The sequence below is a fragment of the Dasypus novemcinctus genome, chromosome 9 (genome assembly GCF_030445035.2).
Source record: "Dasypus novemcinctus isolate mDasNov1 chromosome 9, mDasNov1.1.hap2, whole genome shotgun sequence".
In the NCBI taxonomy this organism is placed as follows: Eukaryota; Metazoa; Chordata; class Mammalia; order Cingulata; family Dasypodidae; genus Dasypus; species Dasypus novemcinctus.
Window position 1 is genome coordinate 103,355,999 of NC_080681.1, and position 17,755 is coordinate 103,373,753.

General features: G+C 56.8%; 1 protein-coding gene across 1 annotated transcript; it reads right to left on the reverse strand.

Annotated features, from left to right (window-relative positions):
* Positions 1–308: 308 nt before the first annotated feature.
* HCRTR1 (hypocretin receptor 1) lies at positions 309–11,902 on the reverse strand. The gene is made up of 7 exons (XM_012530129.3): positions 10,213–11,902; positions 9,853–10,031; positions 8,534–8,777; positions 8,036–8,151; positions 6,197–6,423; positions 4,786–4,907; positions 309–3,097 (listed from the first exon to the last, which is right to left on the reverse strand). The coding sequence occupies exons 1-7, from the start codon at positions 10,616–10,618 to the stop codon at positions 2,907–2,909; spliced, it is 1,485 nt and encodes a 494-aa protein (XP_012385583.1). The 5' UTR covers positions 10,619–11,902; the 3' UTR covers positions 309–2,906.
* Between the last annotated feature and the right edge of the window lie 5,853 nt (positions 11,903–17,755).

Genomic DNA, 17,755 nt, shown 5'->3' on the forward strand with positions numbered 1-17,755 from the left:
CATTTCGTACCATGCCTTCCCATTTACCTGTTAATTTGCTTGTGATTCATTCACTCATTTACTCTCATTCAGTGAATGTTTAAGTTCATACTGTATACCAACCCACATGGAAAGAAGCAGCTCAAAAGGGACATGGGCTATATGAGGTGCTCTCACTTGCCAGGGTGAAGCTGAAATGTAGGGCAGCTGGCTGCGGGGTCTGCCAGGTTCCGCTCAGTACAGCCTAGGCATCAGCTCAAGCAGCAGACTGGTTCATAGCCATTTTATGGCTGGCATTCTGGGCTGGAAGTACATGAGTAGCCATCCCAAACTTTTCACAGCAGGGCCTTTTTATTGTTTCCAGCCCTAGTTTTATCTTTCAGACAGCCCCCATTTATTAAGTCATAAGTGTTCCCCCATTTTTTAAATTAAGCACAGACATCTGTACAGTTGGGTCTTCAGATGAGCTTGATAACCAGTCTACATTGAGTGCCCTGCAAGCTGACATAATTTCAATCAAAAACCAAGACACCAGACATCCTTGTTTGCCAGGGGGGCCTTATCATTGGTTGAGGTTTTGATTATCCTTTGGCTTTTTGAAATGAAGATAAGAGCACAAAGCCCTGAGCAGTGCTCTCCCTGCAAGTAGGTGGTTGGCAGCAGGGGGTGGTAGCTTGGCTGTTTTGCCGCTCAGTGAGACCCAGCAGTATCTCAGGCTCAGCCAGTTCAGCTCCATTCTCTTCTGGGCTTCTGCAGGGTTAGAATCTCAGCTTGAGGAGGACTCCAGTCCCCAGAAGCAGCTGCCCGCATCCAGAGCTAGGATCTCCTCCATGCCTCCCCTCTGTGAGTCCAGCTCTGTTTGCCAACCTCCAATGACAGAGAACTCGGTGCCTTTCCAGACAGCTCATTTCCTCCTTGACTGGGAGAACGGTTTTCCTGATGTGGATGCCAAGTCCTACCACCTTTAGCCCTGGTTTTCTCTCTGGGGCCACCCAGAACATCACCCCTTTCCGCATGCCAACCCTCTAGCTATCTGGTGACTCACCCATTTCCCCAAGTCCTTCCTCCCTTCTCTAGGCTGGAGAGCCCCGCAGGCTCTTAAGCAGCTCTTCACTGAGCAAGCCTTTAGTTCCCCTTGGCATCCTAGTCACCACCCCTGAATTTTCTCCATCTGATCAGAGTCCCCACAGTGGATGCCCGAGGGCCACCATGGCATTACGTTCAACCAGCAGAGAGTGCGGTGGAACTGCAGCCATTAGGCGACGCTTCTGCTGCTGCTTTGCTTCCCCTGAGCCAAGTATCAGTGGAAACCTGCCTTTGGAGTCGTGCTGAACAGTCTCTCTCCTTGCCCTTGTGCTCAGCTGGGGCCCAGGAGCCCAGACCTGGGTTCGTCCTTGTGAGCAAGAGGCATTCTGAGCTTGGGGGCCAGCCCCCACACCCCACCCTGCACATTGCATCTCCAAGCCTGGCTACAGACTGCCAAAGGCTCTGGACCCTGAGGCCAAGCAGAAGGGGCAAGGCAGCCCGTCCCCACTGGCAATGATGGCAGGGGGGCTGGCACGTCATTGGGCCAACCGGGTGGCATACTTGGTCCACACCTCTGGGGTGGGGGCCTGAACCCTCCCACCCATGCTGGGTAAAGTGCAGTGCCGAAGAAGAGGGGTTGCCCCACTTCTGGGTGAAGTCTACGGGAGACCACAGCTCCATTAATCAAGTTAAGCAGACGTGGTGGTGCACGTGACCCAGGCGGCTTCTGCCAGATGGTTCCGTCCCTCTCAGCAGAGCAGCACTTCAGATCGCGAGCCATGGCCTGCTCGGGCATGAGGATCAGAGCTTCCGACAGCCCTCTAATCATCTTGGTGGCAGAGAGAGCACGCCTGGCTGAGTCTGTGTGGCTTTCTCTTTTTATTCCGAGTTCATAGAGAATAAATGCAAACCCTGATTTCCAAGAAGGTGAAGATGACAGTAAATCATCTGCCCACCAATTTACCTTCCACCAGCCATTGGGCTGGCAAGCAGACTGATGTGCCAACAAGTCCTGGGTGCCAGAGGATGCACTGCATGAGGAGGCGGCACCTCGTGCGCTCCAAGGCCCAGCTCTGAGCCTCTTGGGTCCAGTGGGGTTGGGGGTGGGGGGTGAAGAGCAGAGAACAGCATTTCAGTGCCTGCTGGTCCTCTCCCCTCCCCCTAGTTTCCCTTCCCTTCTTCCGCTCCTAACCTAAGCAGCAGCACAAATTTTGTGCAATGACAAGGAAAGGGAACATTCAGTGCCAGGCTTTTAATTACAATGGCTTTGGGCTGCTGGCCTCCATGCCAAATGGCCACGCAGAGAGTCGTTTTATCACACCACAAAGCCAACAGGCTCCAGGCTGTGGTGGTGCCCTTGGGCGGCTGGGGAGGGTGGGGCTGTGCTGTGTCCCCACTGAAGAGGGGCTGGGCCCAGGTGAGCTCACCCGGGCATCAGAGTGGCTGAGCAAGCGCAGCCGTGGGTTGTAAGAGAGCCACTGGACCAGATGGAAATGCCTGCTGAGTCCTTTAGAGCAGACTCCAGGAAGTCTGCCTATAATTGGACAGAAGAGGGGTTTTTGGGAAGAAGGCCAACTTCTGGAAAGATGATACTGTGGCCAGGTAAGAGGACTCAATAATCACGTCCATAGCACTTTACAAGGAGCTTTCCACTTTCTCGAATGTGCTCGATCCTCATCAGCGCTGCTTAGGACACAAGCGCAGAGAGGGAAAGTGACTTGCCCAGAGTCACACAGGCAGAAAACCAAGACTGGAGCCCATGCCTCTTAACTCCATCCAGCAGTCTTCCCACCAGCACACAGCTGCCTGCCCCACGGGGGTGGGGTAGATCCCCCAGGAGCCTGAGGAGCAGTTAGGTAGGGCCTGGGGTACACCTCTTGGAGCTCTACGGCAGCCCTTGCTCAGGGGAGCACTGTGGTGACGCTGGTGAGCACCACGTGTTCCGAGATTTTGGAGACGGAGCATCGGCTCTGCAAGGACAAGGACTTGTGGCTGGCGGAGGAACGGGGGCTGGGGGCCTTCAGATTGCTGCAGGGACCCAGGCCAGGCAGGCAACAGGAGAAGGCGGCCTTAAACTGCTCCCGGAACTTGCCTTAGGAGACAAAAGACACAGCTGTAATGAGACAGACACAGCAGCGAAGGGGCCTTGGGCCCAGGGACACCCACACGGCTCCAGCCAAGCAGTCTGCGGGGAGATGGGGGAGGGGCAGGGGGCTAGGTGGCAGATCTGGAATAGAGAGAGCCTGAGGCCACCTCCTCACTGCCAGGGAGAGTGAGGACAGAGGCTCCGAGGCAGGTTCCCAGGGAGAAATGCAATTTTTATCTGATTCCTTGACTGCGCTCTGGCTCAGAGCCTGGCTCAAAACGTGGTGTCTGGCTCAGGGGCCTCAAATCACCTCTGCCCTCCTTGGGGTGTGCACGGAGGGGACTCAGAGCTCATTATTTGTTGATCGGGTTTCCCCTTCTCTGCCTGTTAATAAGAACGCCGGCCGCAGCAGCCCTCGCTTAGGGCATTTACACTCTGTGCCGGGGCAGTGTGCTGGGGGCCATGTGGCCTCTGTCCCCCTCAATCATCCCAGCGTCCTGAGAGTTTGGAGCCCTTTATCCTCACTTCCCAGTTGAGATGGAGGGGCAGTGGTTTGCCCCAGGTCACCAAACCAGAAGTCAAAGCTATCCAATTCTAAAGCCCTTGTCCTTAAATGAGAAGGAGGGACTCCCACAGTCACCTCATTCAGGCAAAGCATCCCATGGGAATCATTCTGGCTTTTTGGTGGTTGTTTTTTCCCTGGAATTGAAACCTCCTTGATCATGTTTCATCATCCTGTAAGTCTCTCCAGTTCCCTGCGCAGGGCCAAGCACACAGTAGGTGCTCAGGAAATGTAGGCAAAACAGAGGGGCACATGGCAGGAAGTTCTGTTGGACATTTCTTCCGCTGCAAGATTCATCTCGCCTCTGAGCTGGAAACCAGCCAGCCAGCCTTTGTTGAGTCTCATTGAGGATTATCTTGACCTCTTCTTTAGAGACACTTTGTGTCCAGGCTTGAATCGTCATCTGGACCAGTTCTTTAGAAGAATCAGAGGTCTGGTGGTTGCACCTCTGCTGGGCTGGAAAGTGGGAGCTGGGGAGTGGAAACTGTGGGACAGAGGGGAGAGAAGGCCTAGGGGCAGTAGGGGGATTGGGCTCCCAGAAGGGAGAGCAAGAGGGCCAGCGCTGGAAGTCGGTGGATCCAGGGATAGTCCCCAAGATTCTGGCCACTCTGCCAGTATGCTTCTAGCCCTTTCCTGGCCCTGGGCTGCCCCTGCTGGCATCCCGCCCTCACCCCTGACAGCTCCATAGCGCCTGGTCCCTTCTGGCAGGTGCCTTCGGGTCATCTTCTCACAGGCCTGCTCCCTCTGGGGAAGATGGACTCATCCATCTGTGTTGGCCAGGGAGGTGCTGATTGGAGTCCTACTGTGTGTGCACACAGCGAGGGTGGAGGCGAGCTGGCCTAGTCCCTGTCCTTTCCACTCACTCGTCTGCATCATCTGCACAACTGGATCCTGGGTGCCGCTTGGCTTTCTGTGGCCACTTTTGGGGCGGTGGCCTGTCTCCCACTCAGACCAGGGCTCCAGGCAAGGCTAGGTAGGTCTTTCTCCTGCTGCGGGTTCCAGAGCAGGGCCACCAGCCTCGGAGGGAGATGGTATATCCTTCCCTCACCCAACCCTGCCCCTCATCCAGCTATGGCTTGGGGGCGGCTGGCTGCCCCCACCCCCTGGCGCTCCACCTCCCCAGCCCACTCACCACTGAGGAAGTTGTAGATGATGGGGTTGGCGGCGCTGTTGGCATACACCAGCCAGTGGGAGAAGGTGAAGCAGGCATAGACAGCTTCTCGGTCGCTGGCTTGGCGGAACATCCCGAACACCCTAGGGCCGGGTGCAGGGCAGTCAGAAGTGGGATCGGTGGGGGCGGGAGGTGGGGGCGCGGCTGCACACAAGCTCAAGCTGCAAGGCTGTCAAGTGTTAGAACTCCCACTGTCCACTGCCGCCCACCAGGTGGCCCCTGCCAGGGCCTCTGTGTCTGGGGTCTTGACCACAGGTGTGGGTTCTCTGGCACAGAGAGGATCGTGACCAGGGCAAGCTGGGGGACAGGGACCAGGGTACGTCTTCTCAGTCACTAGTCGTCCATCCCCTTGCCCTATCCCCATCTGCTTTCTCATCCCCACATCAATATGAGTCATAGACAACAACCTTTTTTTCAAGTGAGGAAACTGAGGTTCAGAGAGGTAAAGGGACCCGCCCAAGATCACACAGCCCGGAAGTGACCAACCACAAACTCAAACTGAGGTGGTCTCCTGTCAAGTTGCCCATGTTCTTTCCCCAGCACTGTGGTCTCTCACTTGCTGTGCCCCTGGGCAGGTCACTTCACCCTTCTGGGCTTCAGCGGCCTCTTCTGGAACTCTTCCTGAGACGAGTGATGTCAAAGTGCTTTGCAGAGAGGGCTCAGCTACTGCACCCATTGAGAGTTGCCGCTGAAGTGGTTTGCAGGAGGAGGAGAGCGGGCTCCTCCCGGGCCCGGGCTCTGGGCTGAGTACCAGTGGGAGCTCATTTAATACTGCCACTCACCTAAGTTTGCTGTCCCTTGATCAGGCCAAGCTGTCCCCAAACTGTCGTCCCCCCTCCCCCCCAAAGTGCTGTCCCTGCAGCTTGGTCCCTCGCTTCCTTCAGGCCTCTGCTCAAATATCACTTCCTCAGAGAGGCGCTTTTTTTCCCCAACCGTTACATCTAAAAATAAAAAAAACCAGAAAAACCAACCCTGTCACTCTCTAGTCCCAGCCACATTGGCTTCCCTGAGTTTTGTTTTGTTTTTCCCATTTGTTTTGCTTGTTGGTTTTCATCCAAGCAGCACTGGGAACCGAACCCTGGGACCTCCCCTATGGGAGGCGGGTGCTCAACTGCTTGAGCCTCATCTGCACCTCAGGAAGGGACTTTGACGATTAGATTTTGACAACTGAGGGAGTGAACGAACGAATTTTCAGAATCGCCGTAGGAGGCAATAGCCCCATTTTACTGGTGAGGAGATTGAGAAAGAGCAAAGAGAAATGACCTGCCCGGAGGCCACGCTGTGGACGTTGAGCCAGGCCTTTCCCCAAAGCAGGGGGCGCGCCTTGCCGTGGCCTCAGCACTCCCAGCCCCCCACCTCTCCCTGCCGGCACCTCTTGAGGACGTTGAGGACACTGATGGGCAGGTAGCAGAGGGCAAAGACCAGCAGCACCACCATCAGCATTTTGGCCGTCTTCCTGCGCGCTCGCATCTGCTTTGCCTCCGCCAGGAAGGCCCGGGCCCGCAGCGGGGGCTCCGCGCTCGGGCCCTGCCCGCCGTCCTCCGCCTGCTCCGAGGGCCGCTTCCAGTTCCTGACGAGGGCCGAGGTGGTGCCAGGGATCTGTCCAGCACACAGAGACAGCAGGGTGGGCGGCGCTCCCGCGGCCGGTCCTCTCTTGCTGCCCCCCGCTCTGGCTGGAGGTGGAGGTGGGCGAAGGGAACAAACCCTTGCAAGAGGAAGGAACCTGATATCATGGTAAAGGCTAGGTTTCGGGGAGTGGGTGTAGCTCAGTGGTTGAGCACCTGCTTCCCACGTAAGGTCCCGGGTTCAATGCTCGGTACTGCTTCAAAAAAGAAAAAGACTAAGCTTCTTCTAGATTCGCTGGGGAACAATGTACTTCCATCTTCCATCAGCTCGTGGTGAAACCATCTCACAAGCCTGTTCCACAGGGCAACTGAGACTCAGAGAGTGGGGGGACACACGCCAGGTCCCTCAGCTGATAAGGGGCCTCCTGGCTGCCCATCTCTCCTCTTTAAAGCTCCACCCCCAGCTTTGGGGGTGGGGGTGAGTTGTGCTGTGAGGACACTTGGGCCTAGGTGGCCTGAGCAGGTGAGCAGCATGGAATGGCCCAGGTCCCAGCCTAGGTCGCTGCCTGCAAGCCTAGGATGATTCTGGGCTCCTGGAGCAGCCACAGACAACCTGGATGCCTCTCCCACCACTGGGTCTGAGTTCAGCACATGGGGTGTAGGCCCAGCTCAGCCATTCACGCGCTAGGGGACTGTGGTTTGTGCACTTTCCTTTCCTGAGCCTCGGTTTCCCTGTCTGGGAGATAAGGATAGAGCCCTATCTGACTGGGGCTGTGAGGGGCAGATGCGCAAGTATTTGCTAGACTGCAAGGCTAGGTAGCTGGGGGCGGGGGAACCACCCGACTGGGCATTCCTAAAAGGCAGGGCCTGGGCCTGAGCCAGTCTGTGTCTCCATCGGGGCCACCCCGCGTGGCCTGGATTAGTACTGCCGGAGCAAAGGAGACAATGTCCCCGAGTATGTCATACTCTGGCCTGTAGCCCTCTCACTGCCCAGGCACTGACCCAGGACTCACTCCTGCTAGTACCAAGGGCCTTGAGCAAATGCCCCCTCTCCCCCCGCAGAAAAAAAAAAATCCACCACTGTGGGTCAGATTGTGATGGAGAAAAGAAGACAGGCACTGGGAGCAGCAAGGCTCTGCCCCTCATTAGCTCTGGCAGGCCGGGAGCCCCTACTCAGCATTTGCCAAGTGGGTAATACTGTTCTCTTGTTAGATAGTTGTGCTGATTTGGCAGAGTGCCTGATTGGGCAGGCAACGCAGAGCTGCTGTTATCATCATTGTTGTGGCACTCAGCTGAGCACTGGAATCCCAGATCTGGGTTTGAATCCCCGATCTACTCACTAGCCGAATGCTTTGGGGGATGTTACTTCACCTCTCTAGGTCTCAGTTTCCTCACATGTTAAAGGAGGATAAAAATAGTGTCTACTTCAGAAGAGGATGCATGATCAGCTGGGCATGGATGGTCCAATAAAGACAGCTATTAATAGGAGAAAGATTTGGTTGCCGGGAGGCACCAGCACTTTCCTGTCCCTGGGTCTTGCCACTCTGACCGCAGCCAGGATGGGCACAGAGCACGGGACTGTGTACTCCCTTGACCAGTGCCCCATTCCTTCCCAGCCCAGAGAGTAACACCAGAGTCAGCCTTACCTGGCGGCCCCACAGCTTGCGAAAGATCTGGAAATAGGCCATGGCCATGAGGCCCAGTGGGGCCAGGTAGGTGACAATGAAGAAGCAACTGTGGTAGATCTTGGGGTAGAGCTCATCTGCAGAGGCCAAGAGATGCAAGGGAGAGGCCAATCGGGCAGCCCCTAGCTTGCCCTGTAAGCAATGCTACCCTCCCCCACGAGGGCCAAAGCAAGGCCTGGGAGCAGCTGGGCCCTGTCCAGGTACTATGACAGAAGACCCTGGAGTTGGCCAACCTGGGGGCGTCCATCCTGGAGCAGATGTCTACACTAGAGGAATCACCCAGGAAGCACTCACCTTGAAGGTATTCCTGGCAGATATCTGCCACAGGGTGATCTCTTGGAAGATACCCACCCAGGGGGTACCTGCCCTGGAAGCATCCTCTGCTAGATGCCTACTGTAGGGGTTGATGGCCCAGAGATGCCCATCTCAGGGATGCCTGCCAAAGGCTTCTGCCATTACCTGCCCAGCGTTCGTCACAGACAGAGAAGAGCCGGGTGCGGTTGGCTAATTCAGGCAGCACGCTGCTGCATTCCATGACGGCAGCTTGGGGCACCATGATGGCCAGGGACACGGCCCAGATGCCCAGGATGGAGCCACGGGCGCGCCGGGCGGTGCTCTTGAACAGCAGTGGGTGGCAGATAGCATACCAGCGGTCCAGGGCGATGAAGCTGAGAGTCAGTACTGCCACTGACACGGACACCGCCTGGCCCGTGGGGACACGACATCAGTCTTCTTGGGGGACCACCCAGAGATGTGGGACTGGGTGAGTGAGGGGACTCACATCCCAGAGATGTACAGCAGCTGAGCGCTATGGGAATCCCCACTCCACACAGGCTCACACTGGCTGTGTGCATTAGGGCAAATCCCTCGCCCTTCCTGAGCCTCGTCTGCAGAATGGGGATATACCAGCTAGCTGCTGGGATTCTTGTGAGATTAAATGAAACATGCATGGGAAATGCCCAGCCTGAAACCTGGCACATAGTAGGTGCTCCCCTGCTATGAATAACCATAACTAACTGTTGGAACTTACTGTGGGCCGAGCACTGTTCTCATTATCTGAGATGGGCTATTCTTACTCCCATACTACGGATGAGGAAACTGAGACACAAAAAGGGTAAATCACTCCACCCAGGTGATTTCCCTCACCTGGCTGTCTCTGTTCTCAGGGTCAAGAGAATGAGTCAGTTGTAGGAAAACCTCAAAACAGTGGGAAGTTCAAGAGGCATCCTCTCTGCCCTGGGATGCAATCCCTTCTCCAGTCTGTTAGGAAAAGGAATCCTCATTCTGGGAGACAAGAGTTGTAAGTGGGCATTGCCTCCAAGGATGCTCTCTAGCCTCTGGGGTGCAGGGAATGGGTCAAAGGCTGCAACTGAGAGGCCCCCCCCTCCCCCAGCCTCTAGCCAGCCCTCCTTCCACCCCACTAATCCCATCCCACACACCCCAGAGTCCACCACTGGGGGAAGGAGGACCAGGGCCGGTGACCGGAGGAGAGGGGAGACTTTCCATGAGGCCCTCTCAAATCTTCCTCCCTGGGGAAGGGTGTGTGTGTCTGTCCACCACTGAGCACGCATGTTCCGGGATGCGACCGCCCGTGTCTGCTGTGGTCGTGTGTAAGCCTGTGGGCCTTTCCAGAAGGGCCCCTCTGTGTGAGTGTAGGATGGGGCCTCCCCTTACCCGCAGCAGGGATGGCACTGCAGAGGCCCTGAGCCACCGTGTCCTGTCTGAAAGGAGAGCCTATGACAGGGTGTTGGCGAGGGCAGCCCCTGGGCTGAGCTCACCTGTAGATAGGGGATGACCTTGCAAAGGGCGTGGCCGAAGAGCCAGGACTCGGTGATGTCCACCAGCAGGCTGGCTGGCAGGCAGATGGCTGTCACCAGCACGTCGGCCAGGGACAGGTTGACAATGAAGTAGTTGGTGACCGTCCTCATGTGGTGGTTCCGCCACACGGCCAGGCAAACTGCAGGCGGGAGGGGGCGCGGTGAACCCGGCGGCAGAGCCCCGCCCCCACCAGCCCCGCCCCCACCAAGCCCCTCCCGCCCCTGCCAGGAGAGCGAGGTACCGGGGAGGCAGGCGAGGCCCAGGCCCCCTCCGGTCCCCAGGGGAAGCCCGCGGCGGCACAGAGCCAGACCTAGACCTACCCAGCGTGTTGCCCACGAGGGCCACGAGGAACACAGCCACGTAGGCTGCGATGAGGACCCACTCGTACTGCTTGGGGTACAGATAATCGCGCCACAGGTAGCGGAGAAACTCGTCCTCGTAGTCGGGGGGCGCGGAGGACGGCTCCCCGCTGCCAGTGGGGACCCCTGTCTGGGCCCCTGGGGTGGTGGGCATCCTAGACTCTGCGGAGGGAGGGGGCTGGAATCTTGCACCCAGATCTTTAGGATCCGAGCCCCAAACCTCCTGAAGGCAGGCAGGCAGGGAGGAAAGGAGGAAGGTTTCTTCAGGGAGCGTGCAGGCACTGCGCAGAAGCTTCCGCTTAGTTCTCCTGTCGTGCGGGCTGAGGGTGAGCCCGAGATCCGTGGAGGAGGGCAGCCTGGGCGCCATCCCAATTCCGCGCACGTCAGCCGTGCTGCCCTTGGATGACTTACCTCGCCTCTTTCCGTTCAGTTTCCCCACCTCTCCAATGGAGTCCTAAAGGTACCTACCTCCCAGGGCGGGAGGAGCCGCGCGCTCTAACGCCTGCTAAGTGCTCCCCCCAGAACCTGGCTCTGGAAACGGGCTTCCAGGGCGCTGCAGGTCACCGTACTGGGGAGCCCCGCTTTGCGGAAGAGGAGATGGCAGCTCAGAGGTTGAGCCCCTTCCACTAAGGGGCTTACTACTAAGCCAGGTCTGTCTGAATCCAGCAAACACCTTAGATTTGGGAGGGAAAGCCATCCCGATTGAAAATATTCTCTCCTGAGTCGGTTCAAGACCTGGATTTAATAAGAAAGTCAAAGGGGGCGTGAGCGACCCGGGCCCTGCCCGCCAGACCTACCAGCCCCTCCCCGGTGGGGATGAACGCGCGCGCGCATACACACACACTACACACGCACACGCACGCACGGGCAGGGACCGACCACCTCCCGGAGGAAGAGGAGACTCGCGCAGCGGCGGACCCCTCGGGCGGCCCTTCCATAGTGCCCCCTGGAAGCCTGGGGCCGCGATGCGCCCGGGCGGTCGCCAGGGGTCGCTGGGCCGGCGCGCAGGCCGCGTTCCATTCATAAATCCAGCCGCGCTCCTCGCCCCTCCCTCCTCCAGACCCCTCCTTCCCCCGCCCAGCAGGGACGACCCGGACGAGTGTGGGAGGGTTGCCGGTCCCTGGAGACCCCGGCGGAGGGGAAGAAGACCCTTTCATGCGCCACCCTGCGCCGATGGACCTGCAGCCTCAGCGGGACATCCCAGCATCGCGGAGGCTGCGGGTGTCTGGGGGTAGGGAGGGCGCTAGGGTTTTCGCGGGAGCCCGCCGGGCAGAGAGCAGAGCCTGCGGGGGACCCAGCCTCTCAGTACCCAGGTACTCCCCGGGGACCCTTGGCCTCCTCCCATCCCCCGCCCCGAGTCCTTTGGAATCCCTACCCCGGGCCTGGGGTCCCCCCGCGCTCCGCACCTGTTGGGTCCGGGACCCCGAGTCCTCTGCGGCTGTCCCGGACCTCGTACTGGGGACTTCGCCTCCTTGCCGCGAGCAGCCAGGCGCCTGGGGGACGGCGCTAGGGGAGGGGGCCGGGGGAGCCCCCTCCCAAGGCTGCGCTGCCTCGCCTCGCTGGGCTGGGCGCGAGCCCCGGCTCCGGCGCGGGCTGTGGCTCTGCGCGGGCTCCGCCGGGCTGCGTGCCGCGGGGAGGGGGCGCTCGTGGCGGGAGGGGCAGGGCGGGGAGGGGAGGGGAGCCCCAGTCGGTCTCCGCTTCTTGTCTCAGCCCCGAAACTGCGAGGGCGGAAGGAGATGCTCTTCCTCCTGGCTTCCCACTTCCCGCTTCCATCCCACCTCCATTCACAGTTGAATCCGTTCATTCATATGGTCCTCATTCACTCAGCCTTACATCTCGGTCCACTTGGCATTCAGAGCGCACCTACTGTGTGCCCGCGGACCTTGGGCCGCTTCACAGGGTCACAGTGCAGAAGTCGACCCCAGCTCCACCCCTCCTCGCTGCCTCACCCGGCTGAGGAGGATGCAGGCACAGGTGGGTGGCAGGGGTGAGCCTCCAGCCGAGCTCGGCTGCTGCCGGAGGCCCAGCACGCCCATCTACCAGCGCCCGGGTTCTTTCTGTCCCTGTGTCCTTCCTTTTGTTCGTTCTGTTTTTCCCCTCCGAAGTCAGGATGGGAGGTGGGGACGGTGGGGCAGGGATGCGGGGAGAGGGACTCATTAATTCAACAAGTATTTACTAAGCAGTGTGCCAGGCAATGAGCTGTAAGGAGACAGTTGCCCCTTATATAGTCCACCTGAGGCATTATTTCATTTCATCAGTCCGGCAGTTGTTATTGTCCTCATTTTACAGATAAGGACACACAGCAGAGGCAGAGCTGGGATTCGAGCCTTTGCTCCTTCCAGATCCACCCAGCCTCTCTCATCAGAGAGAAGCTCCTGGGCTGGCTGGAGGCGGGCAGGCACTGAGCAGGAGATTATCCTGTGGTGTGATGAGAGCTGGGGTGGAGGGTGTGTGTCACAGAAGGGCTTGTCGGCTCAGTGCTGGGACAGCTTCCTAGAGCACCCATGTCTCCACAGAGACCTGAAGAATAAGGCGTTAGCCCTGCAAGGGGACTGTGGTGGCCGCAGAGGTACTGAAGGCAGAGGAAACAGCAGATGCGAAGGTCTGGCCTCGTGGGAACCACAGATGAGTGAAGGCTGCCCTTCTGGGCCTCATGTGGTCGTCTTGCCACCCTCTGCCTCAGGACAGGACCTTCCCACACATCAGCCCCATCCTCTTCCCTCACCCTCTGAGACTCCTGGGACGTGGCTCCTGAGGTGGAGCCTCCACCTTCCGTGTTGCAGCCCAGGCCCTTCCCACCGAAGAGCTGGAGACTGGCCACAAGCCGCTGGGCATAAAATAGGTGGGAGGGGGGCTGGGCAGGGGAAGGGGTCCAGGACCTCCTTCACCTCTGCAGAGCAAAAGCGTCATCTTCCCAGGAAGGACGTCATTCACCGAAGGCAGAGCTTTGTCCTTGGGCAGCCGCGTCATCTGTGCAGTGGGTGGTGGGTCCTAGCAGCCCTCAGAGCAGAATGCCTGGTCCTGCCTGGCCTAGGTGCTGGCAGAAGTCAGGGATGGATGAGGTGACTGGAGAGCAGCGGCTGGCCAGTGTGTGTGTGTGTGTCCAAGTCAGGGTTGTGAGTGTGTCTGGGGAATCCAGAGTGTGACTGTGTGTTTGTCTCTGAGTGTGTGTGGGTAGGTGACAGGTTCTGGGTTGATGACTGGGAGTCACCATGGATGTATCCGGATGTGTCTTAATTTGTCCCTGTGTCTGTTGGCATTTGTGTCTGGAGGGAACGTGTGTGTGCGCTTCTGTGTTTGTGTCTATGGAGAATGTGTGTGTGTGTCTGAACGTGTGACTTTGGCTTTGACTAGCGCCACAATGTGTTTCCCTGTGCGTGTGGGAATGTGAGTGTGGGCGTGCCTTTGTGTCCATGGCTCTGTGAGTGTGTGTGTGTAACTTGGCACATCTGCCCCCACGGTGATGACTCATCCTCTCCCCCCACATTAGCCTCCCCATCCTAGAGCTGCCACTGTTTGCTCTGTGGGGGCAGGGGAGGGGGCTTCAGCACGTGGGCGCTGGGAGGCAGATCATGTGGGGACACGCAGATGACAGCTGCAGGAAGCTAGGTGCAGCTGGACACAAAAGGTATCCGCTGAGGCCAGGAAAGCCCAGGGTCCAGGGTCTGGCTGAGAACCCAGCCCAGAGCCCAGGGCCCAGACCCTGTAACGCAGGGCCTCCAAGGCACCATGGGTTGGAGTGGGACAAGGGGTGCCCAGGTTCCCCCAGATCACTATACCTGGGGGGCATATGTCTCTGTGTGGGACAACACAGCTGGGAATCCCCCATCCCACATTCACAATGTATGACTCACAAAGCCAGCCCCTTCTCCCCTTAAGAGAGTTCCCTAATTGTTAACGCCCTCTTTGTACCCTTCATACTCAGAGAACGCCGTATCCCAGGACAAGGGAGCCTGAGTGATTCCTTCCACCACAAGGTAGCAGATCTCTCTTCTTCCTCAACAGACCCTGACGAGGAGCTCCAGGCCCCCGGCCCTGTGGTCCTCAGTCTGGCTCCCCCAGCCACGGCCTGAGGGAGGGAGAGACCAGTATTCAGCCCGGACATCTCTCTGCTGCTGTGGGCAAGTGAGGGCTGGGTGGGCACAAGGGAGAGTTCCTGGGGTGTGTGCCCAGAGGAAATCCTGGGGTCCACGGCGTTCAGGGGTGCTTTGGAAGACCCCTGAGGAGCCCGGGGAGGGGCCCTGGAACCTTGTGCCCTCCATCCCTGGGCTGGGCACTCAACCTTGGCACCCCCTCTGCCCATGGAGGTCTGCCTCAAGCCTTGGCTTTGCCGGAGCTGTCTGTCAACTGGTGCCCACATGACCTCTTTCCTGGAACCAGCCGGCCCCAGCCTTGCTGATCTAATCCTGAGCCTCTGAGCCGCAGGTCCCTGTCACATCCATCATCAAGCGTCAGCCTGGGCCCTGGCCCCAGGTGCTACCTCCCCCTCCCTTCCAATTCCAGTGCGACTTACAATAACCTCTGTCTGGCTAGGACTAGAGTAATCGAAATGTAATTGGGTTTTCAACTTGCTAATGCTGCACAGACCTGGGAATGTGGGTGGGAACGCTCTGGTAGGGCAGAGGAGCTTTTTAGAAAAACAGAGATCAAGAAACAAGCATAGTTGGGCAGACGGAGGGGAAGCCGTGACTGGGGTGTGCTCCAGGAAAGGGGATTTTGGGGGCTGAGTCTAAGGAGGCCACTGAGACAGCTGTGGTTGTTCAGTCCTAGGGCCACAGCACTGGCCTTTGGGAGCTCCTGGCAACATGTCCAGGCTCAGGGGAGGGGCTTGAGGTCAGACACCAGCCATGATGTCCCCGCTTGGGGAAAGCTGGCCCTCTTGGAGGGTGTATTAGTCAGCCAAAGGGGTGCTGATGCAAAATACCAGAAATCGATTGGTTTTTATAAAGGGTGTTCATTGAGGGTAGGAGCTTACAGATGCCAGGCCATAAAGCATAAGTTACTTCCCTCAGCAAAGTCTATTTCCACGTGGTGGAGCAAGATGGCTGCTGACATCTGCAAGGGTTCAGGCTGCCTGGGTTCTTCTCTTCTGGGGTCTTACTTCACTCTGGGCTCAGGGTTCCTCTCTTCCTGGGACTGGTTTCTGCTTCCTCTGTGTGCTTACGTCCCAGTGCTCTAACTTACAACTTCATTATCAAACTCCAACATCAAAACTCCAACATCAAAAACCTCCAGGACCAAAAACCCCCAACTCTGTCCCTCACCATGCCTTTTATCTGAGTCCTCACCCACCAAGAGGCGGGGACTCAACATCCTACTGATGTGGCCCAATCAAAGCCCTAATCATAATTTAATCACACCCAGGTACAGACCAGTTTACAAACATAATCCAATATCTATTTTTTTTTTTAAGATTTATTTTTATTTATTTAATTCCCCTCCCCTCCCCCCGGTTGTCTGTTTTCTGTGTCTTTTTGCTGCGTCTCGTTTCTTTGTCCACTTCTGTTGTCGTCAGCGGCACGGGAAGTGTGGGCGGCGCCATTCCTGGGCAGGCTGCTCTTTCTTTCACGCTGGGCGGCTCTCCTTACGGGCGCACTCCTTGCGCGTGGGGCTCCCCTACGCGGGGGACACCCTTGCGTGGCACGGCACTCCTTGCGCGCATCAGCACTGCGCTGCGCTTGGGCCAGCTCCACACGGGTCAAGGAGGCCCGGGGCTTGAACAGCGGACCTCCCATGTGGTAGACGGACGCCCTAACCACTGGGCCAAAGTCCGTTTCCCGCAATATCTATTTTTGGAATTCATAATTATATCAAACCGCTACACTCCACCCTCTGAATTCCAAAAAGACATTACAGGATCAAAAAAAAAAACCCTTAAATCAGTAACAATGCAAGTACTAAAACATACTACAATCAATCTAAAGAAATACAGTTTGTCTTGGGGCAAAGTCCCACCTAATGTGGACCTCTGAAATTACAAAACACCTTATCTGCTTCCAATACAAAAATGGACAGAAAAAGGATAAACATTTTCTTTTTTTTTTAAAGATTTACTTTTTATTTCTTTCTCTCCCCCTGCCCCCCCCACCCCCCCCCCCCCCCCCCGGTTGTCTGCTCTCTGTTCATTCTCTGTGTGTTCTTCTGTGACTGCTTCTATCCTTATCAGCGGCACTGGGAATCTGTGTTTCTTTTTGTTGAGTCATCTTGCTGTGTCAGTTCTCCATCTGTGTGGTGCCATTCCTGGACAGGCTGCACTTTCTTTCACGCTGGGCGGCTCTCCTTACAGGGACCACTCCTTGTGTATGGGGCTCCCCTACATGGAGGACACCCTTGCATGGCAGGGCACTCCTTGTGCGCATCAGCACTGCTCATGGGCCAGCTCCACATAGGTCAAGGAGGCCCGGAGTTTGAGCCATGGAATGAGGAGAAATTGGGAGGGAAACCTGAGTTATGGGTCCAGAACAGTTCAGCAAATCTGCAGGGCATCCTCCATTCGATTTCAAAGTCTGGGAGTCATTCTTAAGATGATGGTTTCTTCTCCTTGGTGCCTTATGGGAACCCACCCTTTCCACAGGCTTGCCCAATGGCCATTTTCTTGGTTCCACCCTCATCAAGCATCTGGGTGTTGACCAAGTTCCAAACCTCACCCTCTAAGAGTGTTGGGGTGATTGCCACACTTTACCCAATCTTTGGGTTAGAGTCTTAACCCCCTTATTACAGTGAGGTGAAGACAACATTCCCCCTAACCTTTGGCATACAGGCTCAACCCTCTCAAGAGCAATGAGTTGACAACCTGGCCTTCCATAATCCATGGGGGACAGGTCCACCCCTCTCAGACCTGTGGGGTACTGACCTTAATCACCCTAATCATTGAAGAATGTGTTCCACCCCTTCTGTAGCCTAGAACAGCAAAATTCACTCAGAACATCGGACAGGAACATCTACCCTATTCAACTGCTGGGGCAAACTCACCCTCTCTGTATACATGGGTGGGTTTCCTCTCTTAGCCCAAAGTGGTATCTTAATTCCAGATCTCAGCTTCCATAGTTTTCCTCTTGAAGTCATTTCCCTTCAATCTCTTCTTTCCATGTCTCTTTAATTCCAGGCTGACAGTGGTTTTGTTCATACAGCTCTCCCAAAGTCTGTTGGTTTAGCATGCAAGAAGCAGGGGTCCAAGCCATCAGACAGTAAGACTTTCCACAAGTCTTCAACATAACTGCATCTTAAATCCTGATTTACAAGTTCCAGGCTTAAGTCATCCAATGGGGCTTGATTTCCAGAGGCTTGGAATTTCCAAAATTTCTGTTTGCTGAGATCAGCTGAGCAATAGTTTGGCTTGAAGGGAAGGCGATGCAGAACTTTAGGAAATAAAGGACAGAGAGAATGACACGAGAGAGGAGATACAGGTGGGACTGTTGTGGAAGCTGAGAGATTCAATGATCACGTATGGAAAGCCAGGACTCAGTAATAATTTTGGGAAGGAAAATTTATTAATGACCAGCTG

Excerpts from the sequence above, each read along its gene's own strand:
- HCRTR1 (XM_012530129.3), bottom strand. The coding sequence starts at position 10,618 with ATGGCGCCCAGGCTGCCCTCCTCCACGGATCTCGGGCTCACCCTCAGC. Across the intron at positions 8,778-9,852 it reads AGGTCATCCCCTATCTACAG|GCGGTGTCCGTGTCAGTGGC; the intron begins GTGAGCTCAGCC and ends CCCACGGGCCAG. Across the intron at positions 8,152-8,533 it reads CTGTGACGAACGCTGGGCAG|ATGAGCTCTACCCCAAGATC; the intron begins GTAATGGCAGAA and ends TGGCCTCTGCAG.